The 13969-nt window shown below is 50.0% G+C and overlaps 6 protein-coding genes across 6 annotated transcripts; 3 read left to right on the top strand and 3 right to left on the bottom strand.

Annotated features, from left to right (window-relative positions):
• Positions 1-465: 465 nt before the first annotated feature.
• Positions 466-1503, top strand: HER10_EVM0006342 (Glycoside hydrolase family 3; the record flags this gene model as incomplete). Its single annotated transcript, XM_035475929.1, has 2 exons — positions 466-907; positions 971-1503. 2 exons carry the CDS (start codon positions 466-468, stop codon positions 1501-1503), a joined length of 975 nt encoding a protein of 324 aa, XP_035328077.1.
• Positions 1504-1949: 446 nt separating this feature from the next.
• Positions 1950-3632, bottom strand: HER10_EVM0011832 (C6 transcription factor; the record flags this gene model as incomplete). The annotated part of the gene is made up of 4 exons (XM_035481250.1): positions 1950-2246; positions 2318-2783; positions 2851-3536; positions 3576-3632. 4 exons carry the CDS (start codon positions 3630-3632, stop codon positions 1950-1952), a joined length of 1506 nt encoding a protein of 501 aa, XP_035328552.1.
• A 970-nt stretch (positions 3633-4602) lies between these two features.
• On the top strand, positions 4603-6333 carry HER10_EVM0012007 (uncharacterized protein). The gene is made up of 3 exons (XM_035481412.1): positions 4603-4704; positions 4758-5278; positions 5362-6333. The coding sequence occupies exons 1-3, from the start codon at positions 4641-4643 to the stop codon at positions 6280-6282; spliced, it is 1506 nt and encodes a 501-aa protein (XP_035328569.1). The 5' UTR covers positions 4603-4640; the 3' UTR covers positions 6283-6333.
• An 11-nt stretch (positions 6334-6344) lies between these two features.
• On the bottom strand, positions 6345-8010 carry HER10_EVM0012678 (uncharacterized protein; the record flags this gene model as incomplete). Its single annotated transcript, XM_035482068.1, has 4 exons — positions 7493-8010; positions 7229-7431; positions 6965-7171; positions 6345-6906 (listed from the first exon to the last, which is right to left on the bottom strand). Exons 1-4 carry the CDS (start codon positions 7778-7780, stop codon positions 6345-6347), a joined length of 1260 nt encoding a protein of 419 aa, XP_035328629.1. The 5' UTR covers positions 7781-8010.
• Positions 8011-8687: 677 nt separating this feature from the next.
• HER10_EVM0001812 (uncharacterized protein) lies at positions 8688-11081 on the bottom strand. Its single transcript, XM_035471547.1, has 6 exons — positions 10823-11081; positions 9833-10772; positions 9679-9781; positions 9280-9624; positions 9085-9226; positions 8688-9003 (listed from the first exon to the last, which is right to left on the bottom strand). Exons 1-6 carry the CDS (start codon positions 10875-10877, stop codon positions 8870-8872), a joined length of 1719 nt encoding a protein of 572 aa, XP_035327638.1. The 5' UTR covers positions 10878-11081; the 3' UTR covers positions 8688-8869.
• Positions 11082-11706: 625 nt separating this feature from the next.
• HER10_EVM0001782 (uncharacterized protein) lies at positions 11707-13631 on the top strand. Its single transcript, XM_035471517.1, has 2 exons — positions 11707-12746; positions 12813-13631. Exons 1-2 carry the CDS (start codon positions 11798-11800, stop codon positions 13217-13219), a joined length of 1356 nt encoding a protein of 451 aa, XP_035327632.1. The 5' UTR covers positions 11707-11797; the 3' UTR covers positions 13220-13631.
• Positions 13632-13969: the final 338 nt, after the last annotated feature.

Here is a 13969-nt window from a genome sequence, read left to right on the forward strand (position 1 = left end):
AGGTTCTCTTCCACGAGGGAGCCAAAGTCAATAGGTACTTACCAACGCCAGCGCCTACGGTCATAACAAATCCAGACACGACAAAGCCCGGCGCTTGCATTGATTAGCATCTAGGTCATGATCTTTCTAGCGAGGTAGTGGCCAGAACACACGTGTGAGTTATACGTCCAGTAAAACTTGGATGACTGGGACTTCTGATTGCTGATAGACCTTTTAAATAGGGACGATCTCTACTTCATGAGTTTTGGTGATGTGCCAACCGCTGTCGGTAGGCCCGCCGACTTTTCTTTTCGAGTCAGAGCCTGTCTCAAGCCGCTCACCTCGGGCATTCACCAGCTGTCACTGGCATCCATCGGTCCAGCAAAGCTTTTCATTGATACGAAGGAGATTCTCCAACAGTCTGGAGCCTTTGAGGAGAAATCGACGCTTTTCTTCACATACGGCAGCGGATAAGTGCAAGCCGCTATGTACATGGAAGCAGATCACGAGTATCAGGTCCAAATCGACTGTCTATCACATGACAGACAGCTTGATCCTCTTCTTGCACCACTCATGGAACCCATGGAAGACAAATTTCAGGGCTTTCGGTTCGGATACGACGAATGTGACGCGACCGACCTACCCACTGAGGCCGGGAATTTGGCAGAAGAATGTGAAGCTGCCATCGTGGTGGTTGGACGAGACAAGGAGTGGGAGACTGAAGGACAGGATATCCCTACATTCGAGCTACCTGGCGACCAGGTGCGATTGATCCATCAAGTCGCGGCCAAGTGCGAGCGGACTATTGTCATTGTACAGGCGGGTACACCCGTTCGAATGGAACCCTGGGTTGATGAGGTACAAGCAGTGCTCTATACATGGTATCAAGGCCAAGAGCTTGGCAACGCGGCGGCGCAGGTAATCAGTGGTAAGATCAACCCATCAGGCAGACTGCCGGTCACCTTTCCTCGTGATATCAAAGACTGTCCAGCATACTCCTCGTTTCCTGGCGAGCAGAACGAAACATACTACTCCGAAGGTCTCTTCGTCGGCTACCGATGGTGGGATCTCACTGGAGTCACGCCACAGTACCCAATCGGCTTCGGCTTGTCGTATAACAGCTTCTCCATGCACGCGGGCGCCATTAGCTCCAACGTACTTACCAGGGACTGTCCTCTGGTTTCGAATGTGCTAGTGAAGAATACGGGTGGTTTTGATGTTTCTGGAAGAGAGACAGTCATACTATGGAGCAGAAAAACCTCGACCAGGCGATTGGTAATGCCCGAGAAGCAGATTTGCGGTTTTGCTAAATCTTCCCACCTGAAGACTGGCGAGGAGCAGCTTTTACAGGTTGAGATTGATGCGTATTCCTTGGGTGTCTTTGATCCAATCAAGAAGGGCTGGGTGATTGATGCTGGGTCCGAGTTTGACATCTTGGTTGGGAAAGACGCACTGTCGTCAAAGGTTGCCTGGCAGATTGAGGTCCCACAGAAAATCAACTGGATACACACTCTCAGCGAATAGATCAGATCATGATGGTAGAAGCAGTAGCATCATCAATTGGTCGCGTACCTTATTTCCATTTGCGCCGTTCTATCCAAGACAAAGTCCTTGTGCGGCAACTGATGGCAATATCAGGTGCTCATTCTGGCATGACGCAAGATTTCTAAGTCTACGTTCAATAGTCTACCGGTATTATCAGTAAGACATCTACAAGTTCATTTGGAATTCAGAACTATTGAAGGCGAACGAGTTGGCGGATGCTAAGGTAGTGGGTGATCAAAAGATAGCTGGTCCTTTACGCCCGACTTGCGGGGAAGAAACAAAGGCCGACCCTTGGGGCATTCCTAGCCGCTCATGACTTGCCCCGAGCATGGAACTAGATTTTCAACCTGACAAATTCAACTACGTCTGATCATTTCTTCCACGAGAGCAAGGTCGACTGTTCCAATCATTACGCTCGTCGACATCTATTTGAATTCCTTGTCGTGATCTCTCTCATTTCGCAAATCTGCCTTTTTGTAGCGAAAGACAATCTCCGGGACTTGCGGGACAGGAAGCGAAACCTCTGCCATCATCCCCAAAAGCCTTTTGTATAAGGGGGATTCTGGGCCACCGATAAGATGCAACGTGTTTTGAAGGGCGTAAAGCACATCTCTCGGGCCCATTACCATCCTTCCATTCTTAACCCGAGTGGAATCAAGCAGATGTCTATTGCAGGCCAATAGATCAACCAGCGCGTCCGTGATACGGAACACTTTGAGCTCCTAAAACCTCCGCCCACCGCGTTAGAGTCTAGTTCGAACCAATGTTATCAGCTTTTTCGCACTTGACATACCATACCAAACCCGTGGGTCGTAATTGAGTCTCTGGAGACTGACGCGAAAAGTCGCATAGCCTTCTGGGCCACTAATGCGGGTTCCAATATTGAGAATGTGGTGTCACTTTCTCCGCGGCTGGACATCTGGACATGGCGAAGTGCGTATTGCCACCAAAGGATTTGAATCCAATTGCCCGTCATTAAAACGTTAACACGTTGTGTTTCCGGGAGTCTAGGCGCCACAGCTGCAATGTTGTCCATGGCTGACAGGGCATATTGAAGGTGGTCTACACTTTTAGCATCCATGTAGGCCCCTCTTCTATCCCCTGCCATGATGATATTGTTATCAAGTAGCGTGAAGAGCTGTGCAAGGAGTTGAAAAGATTGGTCAAGATCCCCAACCCCCGGAATGTGGAATTCTGAAGACGGCCAAGCCTGAATCGGCGAAAGTGACGTCGGAAAGCAATTCTGTACACAAAAAGTCCTTGATAGAATGTCAGACTTTGCCATCATTGGGGACACTAATGACCACAAGCAAATGTTTGACTTACTTCTCAGACACGAAGACTAGCCAGTAGATGCGGAGGACCAATTCCTTCTGCTCATCGGCCAGGCTGGCCAGGGTTTCGGTGAGGTGCAAATCTTGGAGGTGTAGCTGTGCAATTGTCTCATGCAAGTATAGAATCGCGGTTCTTATTCTTCCAGTAATAGTGAAGTAGATATGCAGGAAAAATGCCGTCAACAAAGACTCGGTCGAGAAATCTTCCCGGTAAAAAAACTGATCTCGCAGGCGCTGGGCATGACGGGCAAAGCTTTCGGCAACGGAGCTGAGGTCTGTAGTTGCCGTGTCTTGCTTTGCTGAGCGTATCTGAGAAAGTCGCAACTGGGCGATGACCGTCGCACAGACAGCGCCAGCTAGTGCCCAGGCACTTCGATCACCGGCAGGATTATGGACGAGTCTGGACTTCAAATCTTCAACATTTAGAATGGGCCAGACGCAGGTAAGAGATTCTCGGAACTTGTCTAAATACTCGATGTATAGATGCATTGGCATCTGGCCGCTCTCGTTATCAGCAATGGGGCTTACAAGTCCTTGTGAGATAGAACGATGACTTTGCGATTGACGGATTTCGTTTTGGTAGTGTGCCACCTTCTCAGATGTACATTGGCGAGGCCCTTTGGGACCTCGCTTTCGTGGAACTCTCAGAAAGGTACACTCGACAGAGTGTTTCTGGCACTCGAGACAAGGCGGATTACCTTGCATGCGGCATCGTACCCGCCTTAGAGAGCAGCCATCGCATGGGTTTGCGGTGCGAGTCCTCCGCTTCTCCATAGTAGGGCAGTTTAAAGATCTAACGAATGAGAGAACTGACCAGCGTAGATGGAAGTCGAGGTAAGGTGAAGGAATGAGAGGACAAAGCTTGGCCAGCGGCAATTGAGCCGAGTAAATTAGACGATGCTCTTATGAGGGGGGGATTCCAGGTGGTTTTGCTGCCCACCACTGCCGGCGGCAACGTCAGATAGGCAGCACGCCTGCTAGGTCAAACTTTTGCTAGAAATTTCCGCGAAGATTGCCCCGAAGGCAACAGTTAGACTTCAACACCACCATCATTTTGCCTATCAATTGGGTGGCTTGGCATTGCGCATGAGTAGAAATTTGCGAGGGCGAAACTGGCAAGATGGTAGCCGTCTCAGGATTGCCGGCTTGCAGAGAACACTGAACCAACTTCAAGTGCAAGGCAGCCAAGCCGCCAGCAAGAACAAAACTTGGCCTTGCCCGTTTTGTTATATTTTGAATACCTCTTGTCAAACACTGAGTATGCTAATCGTATCTCAGACTTAGCTTCCAGAAATAGCTGAGTGTATGCTTGAAAATCAATTTCGTGAAGAGCAACGTCAGGACAAACACAGCAGGCTTCAAACAGGGACCCCGTGCCACTTCGTGATGGTTTAGTCTCTGAAGTCCTCAAACATTGGGACAGCGGTCAGCCAAATTTGGAGTAAAAAGCGTTCGCCGCCAATATCTGTCCCGCGCAGACGATTGAGGTTTTCTTCACCTTGACAGCCTGTTCAACAAACAATGCCAGCCGTTTCGAGAGCGCGATGGTTTCTATGGGGCTTATAATTGGGGGTTGATGGTTTACACCTAGACAGGCTTTCTTGGTGTCTTGACCGCTTTTGTCATAGCGCGAGGCTCGGGAACAGGCTTGGCCGTAAGACGTGATTCAAGCTGCGCGTTGGCCCGCGTATGTCACATCACTCAGCTCCATGGCCCGGGTGCGAGGGAATCTTAGCTGAATTGGCATGCGACACAGTGCTCTTCTTTCCACCACAAGACGAAATGGTCGGAGTAGGAGGAAGAAGTAAAGCCTGCGACCATTGTCGGCGCCGGCGTGTCAAGTGTGGTAAGGCCGCCCGCTTTCCTGTAGATGTCTCTTCTCTAATCCAAGTGATACAGATCTTGCCGCGCCCGAGTGCGCAAGATGCATCAAGGCGCAATTGAAATGCGGGGGTTCTCGCGGCCTCAGCTTCATCCAATACAACGGGCACAGGGCCGTGCCACCCGGCACCGATGTCAGCGGCATCTCTCAGGCAGCCCCGATCATAGGATCAAAGACCACGGCGCACTCAGTTGTAGTGCCCCGGAGAAACGAGATCATTCCAACGCAGATTGGAAAACAATACTTGACGCTAGGTTCCATGGATGAGGTTTACGCCTCTTACGCGATGAATCATCTGCTGCACGAGAGCGAGGAGGTCGTGGTAAACCCCGACATAAATCGAACATTAACCAACAAGTGCTTTGTCGCGCTTTCCACGACCATTTTTGGCATCGACAAACAAGAGCCGCACGTTTTGCAACATGGTCTTTACAAATACGGTACTGCGCTCAAGGCCCTCAACAAGGCGTTAAGTGACCCCCAGGAAAGTCGATCTTTCGACGTCCTAGAGGCCATCATAGTGATGGCCGTTTTCGAAGTGAGTGGCCCTACGAGGCTATACGCAAGAGCATGGCTCAAATCAATGGTTGTGGGTGTTGGAGCTAACCTCAAATGCTCAAGATGATTGCTGGAAACCGTGAAGACGGATGGATAGAACACGCGCGAGGCCTGGAAAGGCTTCTTGACTTCCGAGGACCGACATCGATGCAGCCTTTGCCATGTTTGGCACTGTTGGAGAAGGCGCGGCCGTCAATGATTTTCGCTGCTCTTGTCACCCGCAAAACTACCATTCTTTCGAGTGCTCTGTGGAAAGGTCTCCCGTGGTTGCAGTACCCCGAACGAAAGAATCCATTCCAACTGCTTGTTGATATTGTTGCAGATTGCCCTGAGCTATTTGTTTTGCGAGAGGATATCTTCGGTAAAGCTGAAGGGCTTCCTCGCAGTTCAGCAATGATATCTCTGCTTGAAATGGCACAAAAGGTTCTAAACGATCTCGAGATATGGGAGAACTGCTGGTCATCCACTGAGTTGGATCAATATGATCTAGTCCCAGCGCCGGCCGCTACTACACCAATGCGCTCCGGATACGGCAGGTCCAGTGAGCCAGTTTGGGACACCGTTCTTGAATTTCACAGTCTTTATCATGCCACTACCTCCACTCTGTTTCACGGAACTTTGATCTTACTATTAATCCTGATTCATGGTTTGCGGCTTGCGCTACGAGATTCAGAAGGTCATAGTACCGAACCTGGGCCTGCGCCGATCAGGATACATGAATCTGGCATTCTAATATGCCGCAGTGTGCACTACCATCTTGATAAACTGCGAAATATTGCGAGTTCATCGATTCTATTTCCAATAAGAATGGCGTACGAGGCCGTAGGCAAGTCGGACGAAGTCCTTGGGCTATGGCTAAGGTTCCAACTCAGACACATTTCGTCTAGCTCTAGCGGTAGATGGGCCATGGCTCGACATGTGCTACGCTTGAACCCTGTCTCGAACATCACGTCAGATAGACTCATACATGACTACTCAAAATAAGACCCCTGATGACATCCATTATATAGGTATTGTGGGGACTACTTGCTGCTGCCACGGTGCTTCTAGTCTCTCCAAGGCTCTATCAATAGAAACTCCATCTTCTCTGACTTCTTCCGGTCTTTCGCCTGACTCTTGATCATTTTGTCTGCACGCCTTGAATTGGCTTCTTCCCCTTGTTCGTCCAATCTCTGACATTTCTTCTCAGCTTTCCTAATTTTCTTTTCTTCTTTCCTCTTGATCTTTTTGGATTCAAGTGGCTCTTTCTTGTCCAACTTCTCGGCGGCTTTCCTTTCGGCCTTTTCCATCTTTCGTTGGTTCCTCTCGTACCGCTTCTCGAATTTCAGCACCTTTTTGTCGGTAAGGCTGCCATCTGAACATTGAACATATTTAGATTCATCGTGCAGCTGATCCTGGTTGCTGTTCCTGATTTTGCTTCTTTTCCTTTCTCTCTGCTTTTCTTTCTTCTTAACAGCCCGCTCGATCTGTTTTTCAGTCATTCTGTCAACAATGTTTCGTTCTTTGCTGGGTGGCGGGACTTCAAAGCTGAGAGGGGCGACATATGGAGCAAGAGTCCGCATTCGGCGATCTTGCAAACTCATCTCACATGTCTCTGGTGTGGTCGGCCTGTGTATGGAGACGGTCAGAAGGTTGCAACTTTTGTTCTAGATACAGTGACTCTTACAAGAGCTCTGGAAGTTGCTCACCGCATCCCAATCTGGCGGCCAGAGTTTTGGATCTACATATCGACGCTTTGAGGCCTCGAGGCTCGAAATAGTCACGATTAACCTTATCTAGAAACAGCTTCGTCCGAACAATTCGTGTAGCAGCTGTCCCTAGTCCGGCAGTCACATTTGCTATGCCTCCTGCCAATTGTGCCCAGTGATAGGGTCTAGGAAAAAGTCAGCTTCATTCAGAGCGTCGTGTGAGAATCGTGGAAATCGCTTACACGAGCCCTGCAATACTACCTGCTGTGTTTAACATTGCCAAAGGAGCAGGCGGGCCTTGAGCCACGGTCAAATTGTCAAGGAATGCGACGAAGTCTTCTTTGTAAATTCCATGAGCCTGCAGAACAGGGCTATATGATCTCGTGAAAGGCAGGGGGACTTTGAGAGGACCAGCAAAGTCTACTCTAGGGATGACTACTGGTTTCTTTAAGTCGTCAGTATCAGGCAGGACCCAGCAATCTGATAGGAAGAGGAACTTTGCTGACTTCGAGCAGGCACTGCGAGCGCCTCGGATTTCTGGGCTCTTGAGGTATCCAGCTTGTTTTGGGCTCAATCCCATACTCCTCGTCTCGAAGAGAGGAGTGCAAAGATACCATATCCATAGAAAGTGCTGCCGACGACCCCGAGCCAGAAGATACGGAGTCAGTGGATGACGAGTTTGCGGACAGTTTCCGGACATTTTCTGATTCAACGACAGAATAAGGAGGGGGTGCAGTACCATGAACGGCGTTCATTGTGGGGAAATCACTTGAGCCTGGCTGTGTTTCGCCCATTTTTGACGTCGATGTAAGCGAGTGTGACTGACTTTCGCGCCTTGTCGGATTAAATGATGTGTCTGCCTAGAGAACATGATACGAGGACTTCCAGTGGTGGGCCTGAGGAATTTATAACCTCACGACAGGAGGAGGTGGTGAAAGAAGTTTCGGAAGGCCATAAGTAACAGACGGAAGATTATAGTAAACGATACCTAATTCGGTTCATTCCTCGAGATGGCGACTGTCTCTGTTTAGATTTTCAGCTGCTCCAGATACCATTTTCGTATGCTAAACGGTCGGAAAGGCGCCAACAGTGTGATGCAGAGGACCACCATTCTTCGATATCTTTCGCCATGGCTGCCGATCAATTACTAGATATGGCGCAATCCTCGAGGCACTAAGGATCCCCACTAAACTCGACCCCTTCCCGACGATCAGTCATCGACCATACTCTATTAGGACCATTCCTCGAGATTGTCATTTGCAAAGAGCGTGCGAACTGCAGAGTTGACCAAACACCTTTCAACGGCGGGACACTACTCACTTTTGCTCAAACAACTTTCTACAGGCGGGCACTACCTACTTTTGCTATCATCACTTGCTTCTAGCTTATCTATCCCGTCAAGCGTTAGGTAACATCAAGGTGTACAGCTTGAGTATTCTTTACCACTGACCTCGATTGGGGCTTTTCCATTGGCTGTAGGAGAAGAAACAAGTCGGCTTTGAAATAGAACGCGCGGAAATGATACGTATTTAGCGCTGTGCCTCACATGAGGCACACGGCTCCATGTTTAACGATATTTGGTACTCGATTCGACATTCGCATTATCACGCAGCAGCACGTCTCCCAAGTTCTGCCTCCGCTCGGATCAACGGAATCGTCCTAGACCTCATGAAAAAACCCGAACGGCAAGAAATGCTCATGCTCTCGATTGGATTTCAGCTAGTAACAGGCACCAAGATACCGCGACACATCTTCATTTATTTTTCACTAGTCGTGCTAGCACCCTCGTCCTCCCACGTCACTGCTATTGGTTCGTGGTTTCCCGAGAACTTCTGGCCTGCAAACCAAAGCTCGAATCGCAAATCGGCAGGCGCAACAATGACTCATATATCGAATTGGCATATATAGAACTTGAAGCCTCGGGAGAAACACGTGCCTCGCTTCTCTTTGAGTATGAGTTGCTCCTGCTGTACGCCCGTGAGGTTGCTCTTGACTTCGCAAAGCTTGAATGCTCCAGCTAAGTATGCATAAAATCAGTCATGTCCTCTCCTCTAAATGTTGACAATGCTGCGTTGCGTTGTACAGTTTTCAGACTTACCATGCTTCATACTGCTTGGCAAAAAGGACACTTCGTTATGGGAGGTCACGATCTTAGCGTCCCATGACCTGGTTGTCTCCGCTGCTTTGAGACGAATATCGAATGACTTCACTAACGGCTTCGCTGGATTGATGACATCGCCCTGTGGTCGTGCCAGTGAGCTTTCCGGTATTATCATGGGGTCGAGGGTCTGACCTTTCGAATGAGCCATTCTATTTGGTTGATGGCCCACTTTTGCTTGTGTTCAAACTGGTCGTCAACAACGTCCTCGTTGAAGTGCTTGGCTGGCGAGTAGATCTCTCGAACAATGATCCCGTAGCTAGCTCGCGCTATTCGAGTCGCCAACACCGCCAGATTGCCAGACTCCATCTTCTGCTGGTGATCAAGCAGTAGGCCGCGCACGACAACGAGTTGTGGGTCCTGGCAAGGGATGACTGCGATCTGGCTCGCGTTCGGATGTGGGTAGCTGGTGAACTGTTGCTGGAGCCTATCTCGAACATATGCCGAACTCCCGAGGCCACCAGACAGAATCATATGATCCTATTCATGTCAGAATTCACATCTTGTTCAGTATCATAGTCATGTGGGACATACGACTTGCTGAGGCTGGCCATTTACGCCCAACCAATCCAACTGCTCCTTAATTCTCCTCATTATGCCTTCGATTTGAACCTCAAACAAGGAGGTGATCTCTTCCCTGAATTCTGTCAGTCAAGATGAAAATCTGCCAGCTAGTAAACCAAGCTACTTTGTGAAGGCCATTCTCCCGTTTTCAACTCGCAATCCAGGATGGCTAAAGTCATGCGAAACACCATCCATCTGGATTCTGTAGACGGATTGCATGTAGGCTCTCTCTCCGAACTTGTGTTTCACTGTCCGGAAATGGTGGCTCCTTGCCATTCTATTGGCGCAATCGGTGGGCAGTCGATCGTGGGCATCAGGGCAGGTAGATAGTCGCTGAGCTACTAATCGAACGAATGCCCTATCAATGAGGGATGAACCAATGCCGACTCCTCTCACAGCTGCCATTTGCGACATTTGTGGGAAATTACCATCAGTCGATGTAATTTGCATCAAGGCTAGGTCAGTAGTTCCACCGCCTGCGTCAACCGTTAGAAAGAGATTTCCCAATTGAAACTCCACGGGGCTCGTCTTTAGAGTTGCGACTGCAGCTGCTTCTGCCTCCGTTAAATCAAGCTGTGCCATATGGCGTGGTCCTTCAATGCCAAATCCCGCATCGCTTATTGCATTCTTGAATGCGTTCACGACTCCCATTTTAGTCCATGTAGTCGGAGCGCTAAACAAGAAGGTAACTGCCATACCTGCCCAACCACCAAAATGACGTCGACCGCACTGAGTTTCTATGCTCTCTTTGATGTGTCCATATACTTGTTTCAAGTAGTCCGTAACGTATCTTTGCGCGTCAGAAGTGCTGCGTGGGACATGTTCCAGGCCTTGTTTCTGCGCTGCCGCCAACGTATCATCGTCGAGAAAGATCTTGAAGAATTCCCGCCGAGTCTTGCCGGGAACATTTTCATCATCGTCTGCGCACATGAAACCCCACGAAGAAATATTGCCATCAGCATTGTAGATGATGGTTGTCGGGACTTTTCTTTCTCCCCGATCACCGCTTCCTGGCCAGTCGTTAATGACTTGGATGGGTGTCCTGGGTGTCATCCAGGCAACCCCTTGGATATCAGTTAGCATATTCTATGAGACCAAATTATGAGTAACTTGCCAGTGTAAGTGGTGCCGAGGTCAATAGACACAAGAATGTCGGGTTTGCCGTCCATCGTAAGAGCAGAACCTGTTCGATGTGCATAGGTAAGGTAAGATACGTAGGCCAAGCTGATCTCTAATTACTGCGTTGGAACCCCTCTCTCGAGGGAGAATGGGGAGGCAAGTCTCACGGCGAAAGCCCTCTTTGATTGAAACTCATGGTTTATTCCTTTCATGGTCCAAGGGGGATGGCGCGGGGCTAGTAGCCGGAAACCAGGAAAGCGCGTGTTGGGTGTCCTTATCCACTGCCTGATATTCTCCCCACTTGGCTTGTATCCATCCCTGGCCCAGGTAGGAAGTGGAAGGCTGGCTGCATGTAGGTGGCCTAACCAACTTGCACCTTCGATGCCTTCGGGCAACCCAGACACAACGTCCGAGGAAACAGCTTCCGAAGTCTGCCTGAAACCAATTTAATGCGGTCAGATTGCACAAGCGTTGAATTCTGCTGCGGACGGCCGCGCTATCTCGAGGCCACAGAGACGTGGCGATTTAATGACCCTACCGTCCGTCTCTTGGTACCGTGAGGCTCCTCCAGTTGGCTGAGCTTGATGATTGACAACCAGGAAATAAGTGGTTTGCAAGGGATGCAGATAAGGCAATTCCGCCTCCTACCACCCTGCCAGCTTTTGCGTCTCAGCCTGCCTCCCAACTTCTCTATCTTCACACCCAACCACCGAGTGGACGGTTCACCTGAAATGGCAAGTATTGCGGTCTTAGTGTAAGACGAGGCCTTTTGTGACTCTGCGTGTGTGTGTGGGGGGGGGGGGGGGGTTCCATCTCATTTTAAGCGTAACGATGAAGCAATACTGTGTGTTGATTTCAGACCGTATTTGAGCTTGCAAAGCCCACTTCACTTCACCGCCGTCGCACGTCAAACTACTCTTAACCTCCTCCCTTCTCTCAATACGGGGACAGTCTGTTCTCAGCAGTCAAGATGTCTGGTTCTTCCGCCACGCAAAACTCAGCTGCGGCGGCTGGCAGCCTTACAGGGAGTATAGCATCTGCTACCTCATCAACCTTTCCAACCTCAGTTGGATCAAGCCAGCTTTCAACCTCGACTCTCAGCACACCTTCTCTGCCACTTGCAGAAATCACCTTAACACTACCTGGGGCCCAGCCTGGTATTGACAGAGGCACGCCTACCGAAGTAGCCAACACAATTTTCACGGCTACCCCATACACAAATGCAGCTGCACAAGCACCCATCGCAGTGGCGGTTACTATCTTTGAGTATCCTTTAGCTCATACTACTAGCATCAAGCCAGCGACCAACTCAAGTGCTTCGACGCATTGTCCTCGTCCATCTTCGACCGGTATATCTACTGGGACTATCGCCGGGGCATCAGTAGGTTGTCTGCTGGGCGGCCTTCTGATCGGGGCAATTGTGGCACTAGCGATTTTGCGTCGAAAGCACCAGAAAGATGGAAAGGATATCAAGAAGGAGAATTTCGTGCTAACAACGGAGTCGAAAATTTACGGAGAGCCTGGTTCTGGCCAGTCAAGTAGGGATGTCAACCTCAGCCAATTCCTCCTAGATGCAACTCCCGACAAGGAAATCGGCGACGAATTCCGTTCACTAAGCGAACTAATACGGTCTCACATTGAGAACCATTACCATCTACAACCATTGCACTCTTCGGCTTCACTAGTTCCGAGCATTCGCGACTTGGAATTGCCTCAGACCCCAGGGTCAACTCCCGAAAGCGTGGCCGCTATCTGTGCCAATCCGGTCAGTCGACAAGTCGGGCTTCAGCACGTTATTTCTACGGCCATTCTCAACAGTATCGACTTCCCCTCAGGGGGCCGATTTGCTCTGCTTCCCGAACCAGTGACAAACTTTCTCCGCTCCGTCCCAAGGGATACCCAATACGACAAGTCTAGTGGTGAGAATTTAATAGCTCCAGGCCTCCCAGATCACTCAGATTCGCAAAGCTAACTTTAGCAACTAGCGAAAATGCTCGCGTTGTCACAATGGCGCAAATTATCGGCGTTTCTACTGCACCCAAGTCGCAACCAACGGACTCCACTTCCAATGGCAGACTCGGCGGCAGCTCAGCATGCTGCTGATCTCACCACGGCTCTTCAGGTCTTCCTTAGGCCTTTCGTTCCTGCAGACCAGACCAGACTAGAGGAGCAAACGGAACACCTCCAGGCAGTCATTCTGGAATGTGCAAAGTTTGGTTGGTTGGTCATGTCGCAACCCAGCGACTGGCACTTCAAGTATAGCCAGGGTGGAGGAAACTCGGGGGTCCGGATGCTCGTCGTTTTCCCTGGTCTTGATAAGTTAAGTGGCAAGGATGGAAAGTTGTATCGGTCACCTCATCAGGTCGTGGCACCTGTGGTAACACAAGTTTAGGCAGTTAGATGTTTGATCCGGCTGGCTGCAGACTGTATCGACACAAGCGAGCTCCTCATTTCATGTCAATAACATGGCTCAAACCAACATGCAGGCGGGGAAAATGACAAAAGGACCCTGTAGGGTGGCAAGTTGTAAGATGAAGATGTGGATATTGACTGCGTGAGCTATCTTCAGCTCAGCCTGCTCTACCCCCTAGAAAAGTCGTGCCGTCACGCAGACCCTGGTAAACCCCCATGGACTGTTAGGCGCTAAGACTGTGCTGTTGGTTCAAGATTTGTGCTTCTTTTCGTTCAAGCACCAATCAGGCTGCTCATCACATTCTCAAAAGAGAAAGCCCAGCCGCCACTGTGCCACATGCATGTTGGCTCTCCGTGAGTGCATCTACCCACCCCACCCCCTTCACCACGGCTCAAATAGCTTAGCTAGCCTTGAACTCCGTATTCAGCCCCAGCCTGATGATTCATATGGAAGCCTTTTGGGTAACATCACCGAGTCCCCTCAAACGCAGAAGATCCACGCGAGAAGCATCGTGCCATGTGCTTGAAGGCGGCAGGTTCACACCGCAGCCTGCTTGCTATGGCGAAAGCTTGGCCCCAACAATCAATACGCCCCCTCCAGAATTAAGACATGCATCATGCATGTGCCTACTCTTGTGCTGCTAGACAACAAGACCTGGGTCGCGTCCGCTACGTCCATGACCACAGTCGAGCTCGCTGCAGGGCTCCTTCTGTTATCTCAATTATGCAT

This window comes from Colletotrichum scovillei (genome assembly GCF_011075155.1).
Source record: "Colletotrichum scovillei strain TJNH1 chromosome Unknown Contig00010, whole genome shotgun sequence".
NCBI classification, from domain to species: domain Eukaryota; kingdom Fungi; phylum Ascomycota; class Sordariomycetes; order Glomerellales; family Glomerellaceae; genus Colletotrichum; species Colletotrichum scovillei.

Coding starts and splice junctions, on each gene's coding strand:
- HER10_EVM0012007 (XM_035481412.1), top strand. CDS start 4,641: ATGGTCGGAGTAGGAGGAAGAAGTAAAGCCTGCGACCATTGTCGGCGC. Junction 4,705..4,757: donor GCGCCGGCGTGTCAAGTGTG/GTAAGGCCGCCC, acceptor CAAGTGATACAG/ATCTTGCCGCGCCCGAGTGC. Junction 5,279..5,361: donor TAGTGATGGCCGTTTTCGAA/GTGAGTGGCCCT, acceptor CAAATGCTCAAG/ATGATTGCTGGAAACCGTGA.
- HER10_EVM0001812 (XM_035471547.1), bottom strand. CDS start 10,877: ATGGACGGCAAACCCGACATTCTTGTGTCTATTGACCTCGGCACCACT. Junction 9,782..9,832: donor GGGAGAATGGCCTTCACAAA/GTAGCTTGGTTT, acceptor GACAGAATTCAG/GGAAGAGATCACCTCCTTGT. Junction 9,625..9,678: donor ATGGCCAGCCTCAGCAAGTC/GTATGTCCCACA, acceptor TGACATGAATAG/GATCATATGATTCTGTCTGG.
- HER10_EVM0001782 (XM_035471517.1), top strand. CDS start 11,798: ATGTCTGGTTCTTCCGCCACGCAAAACTCAGCTGCGGCGGCTGGCAGC. Junction 12,747..12,812: donor CCAATACGACAAGTCTAGTG/GTGAGAATTTAA, acceptor TTTAGCAACTAG/CGAAAATGCTCGCGTTGTCA.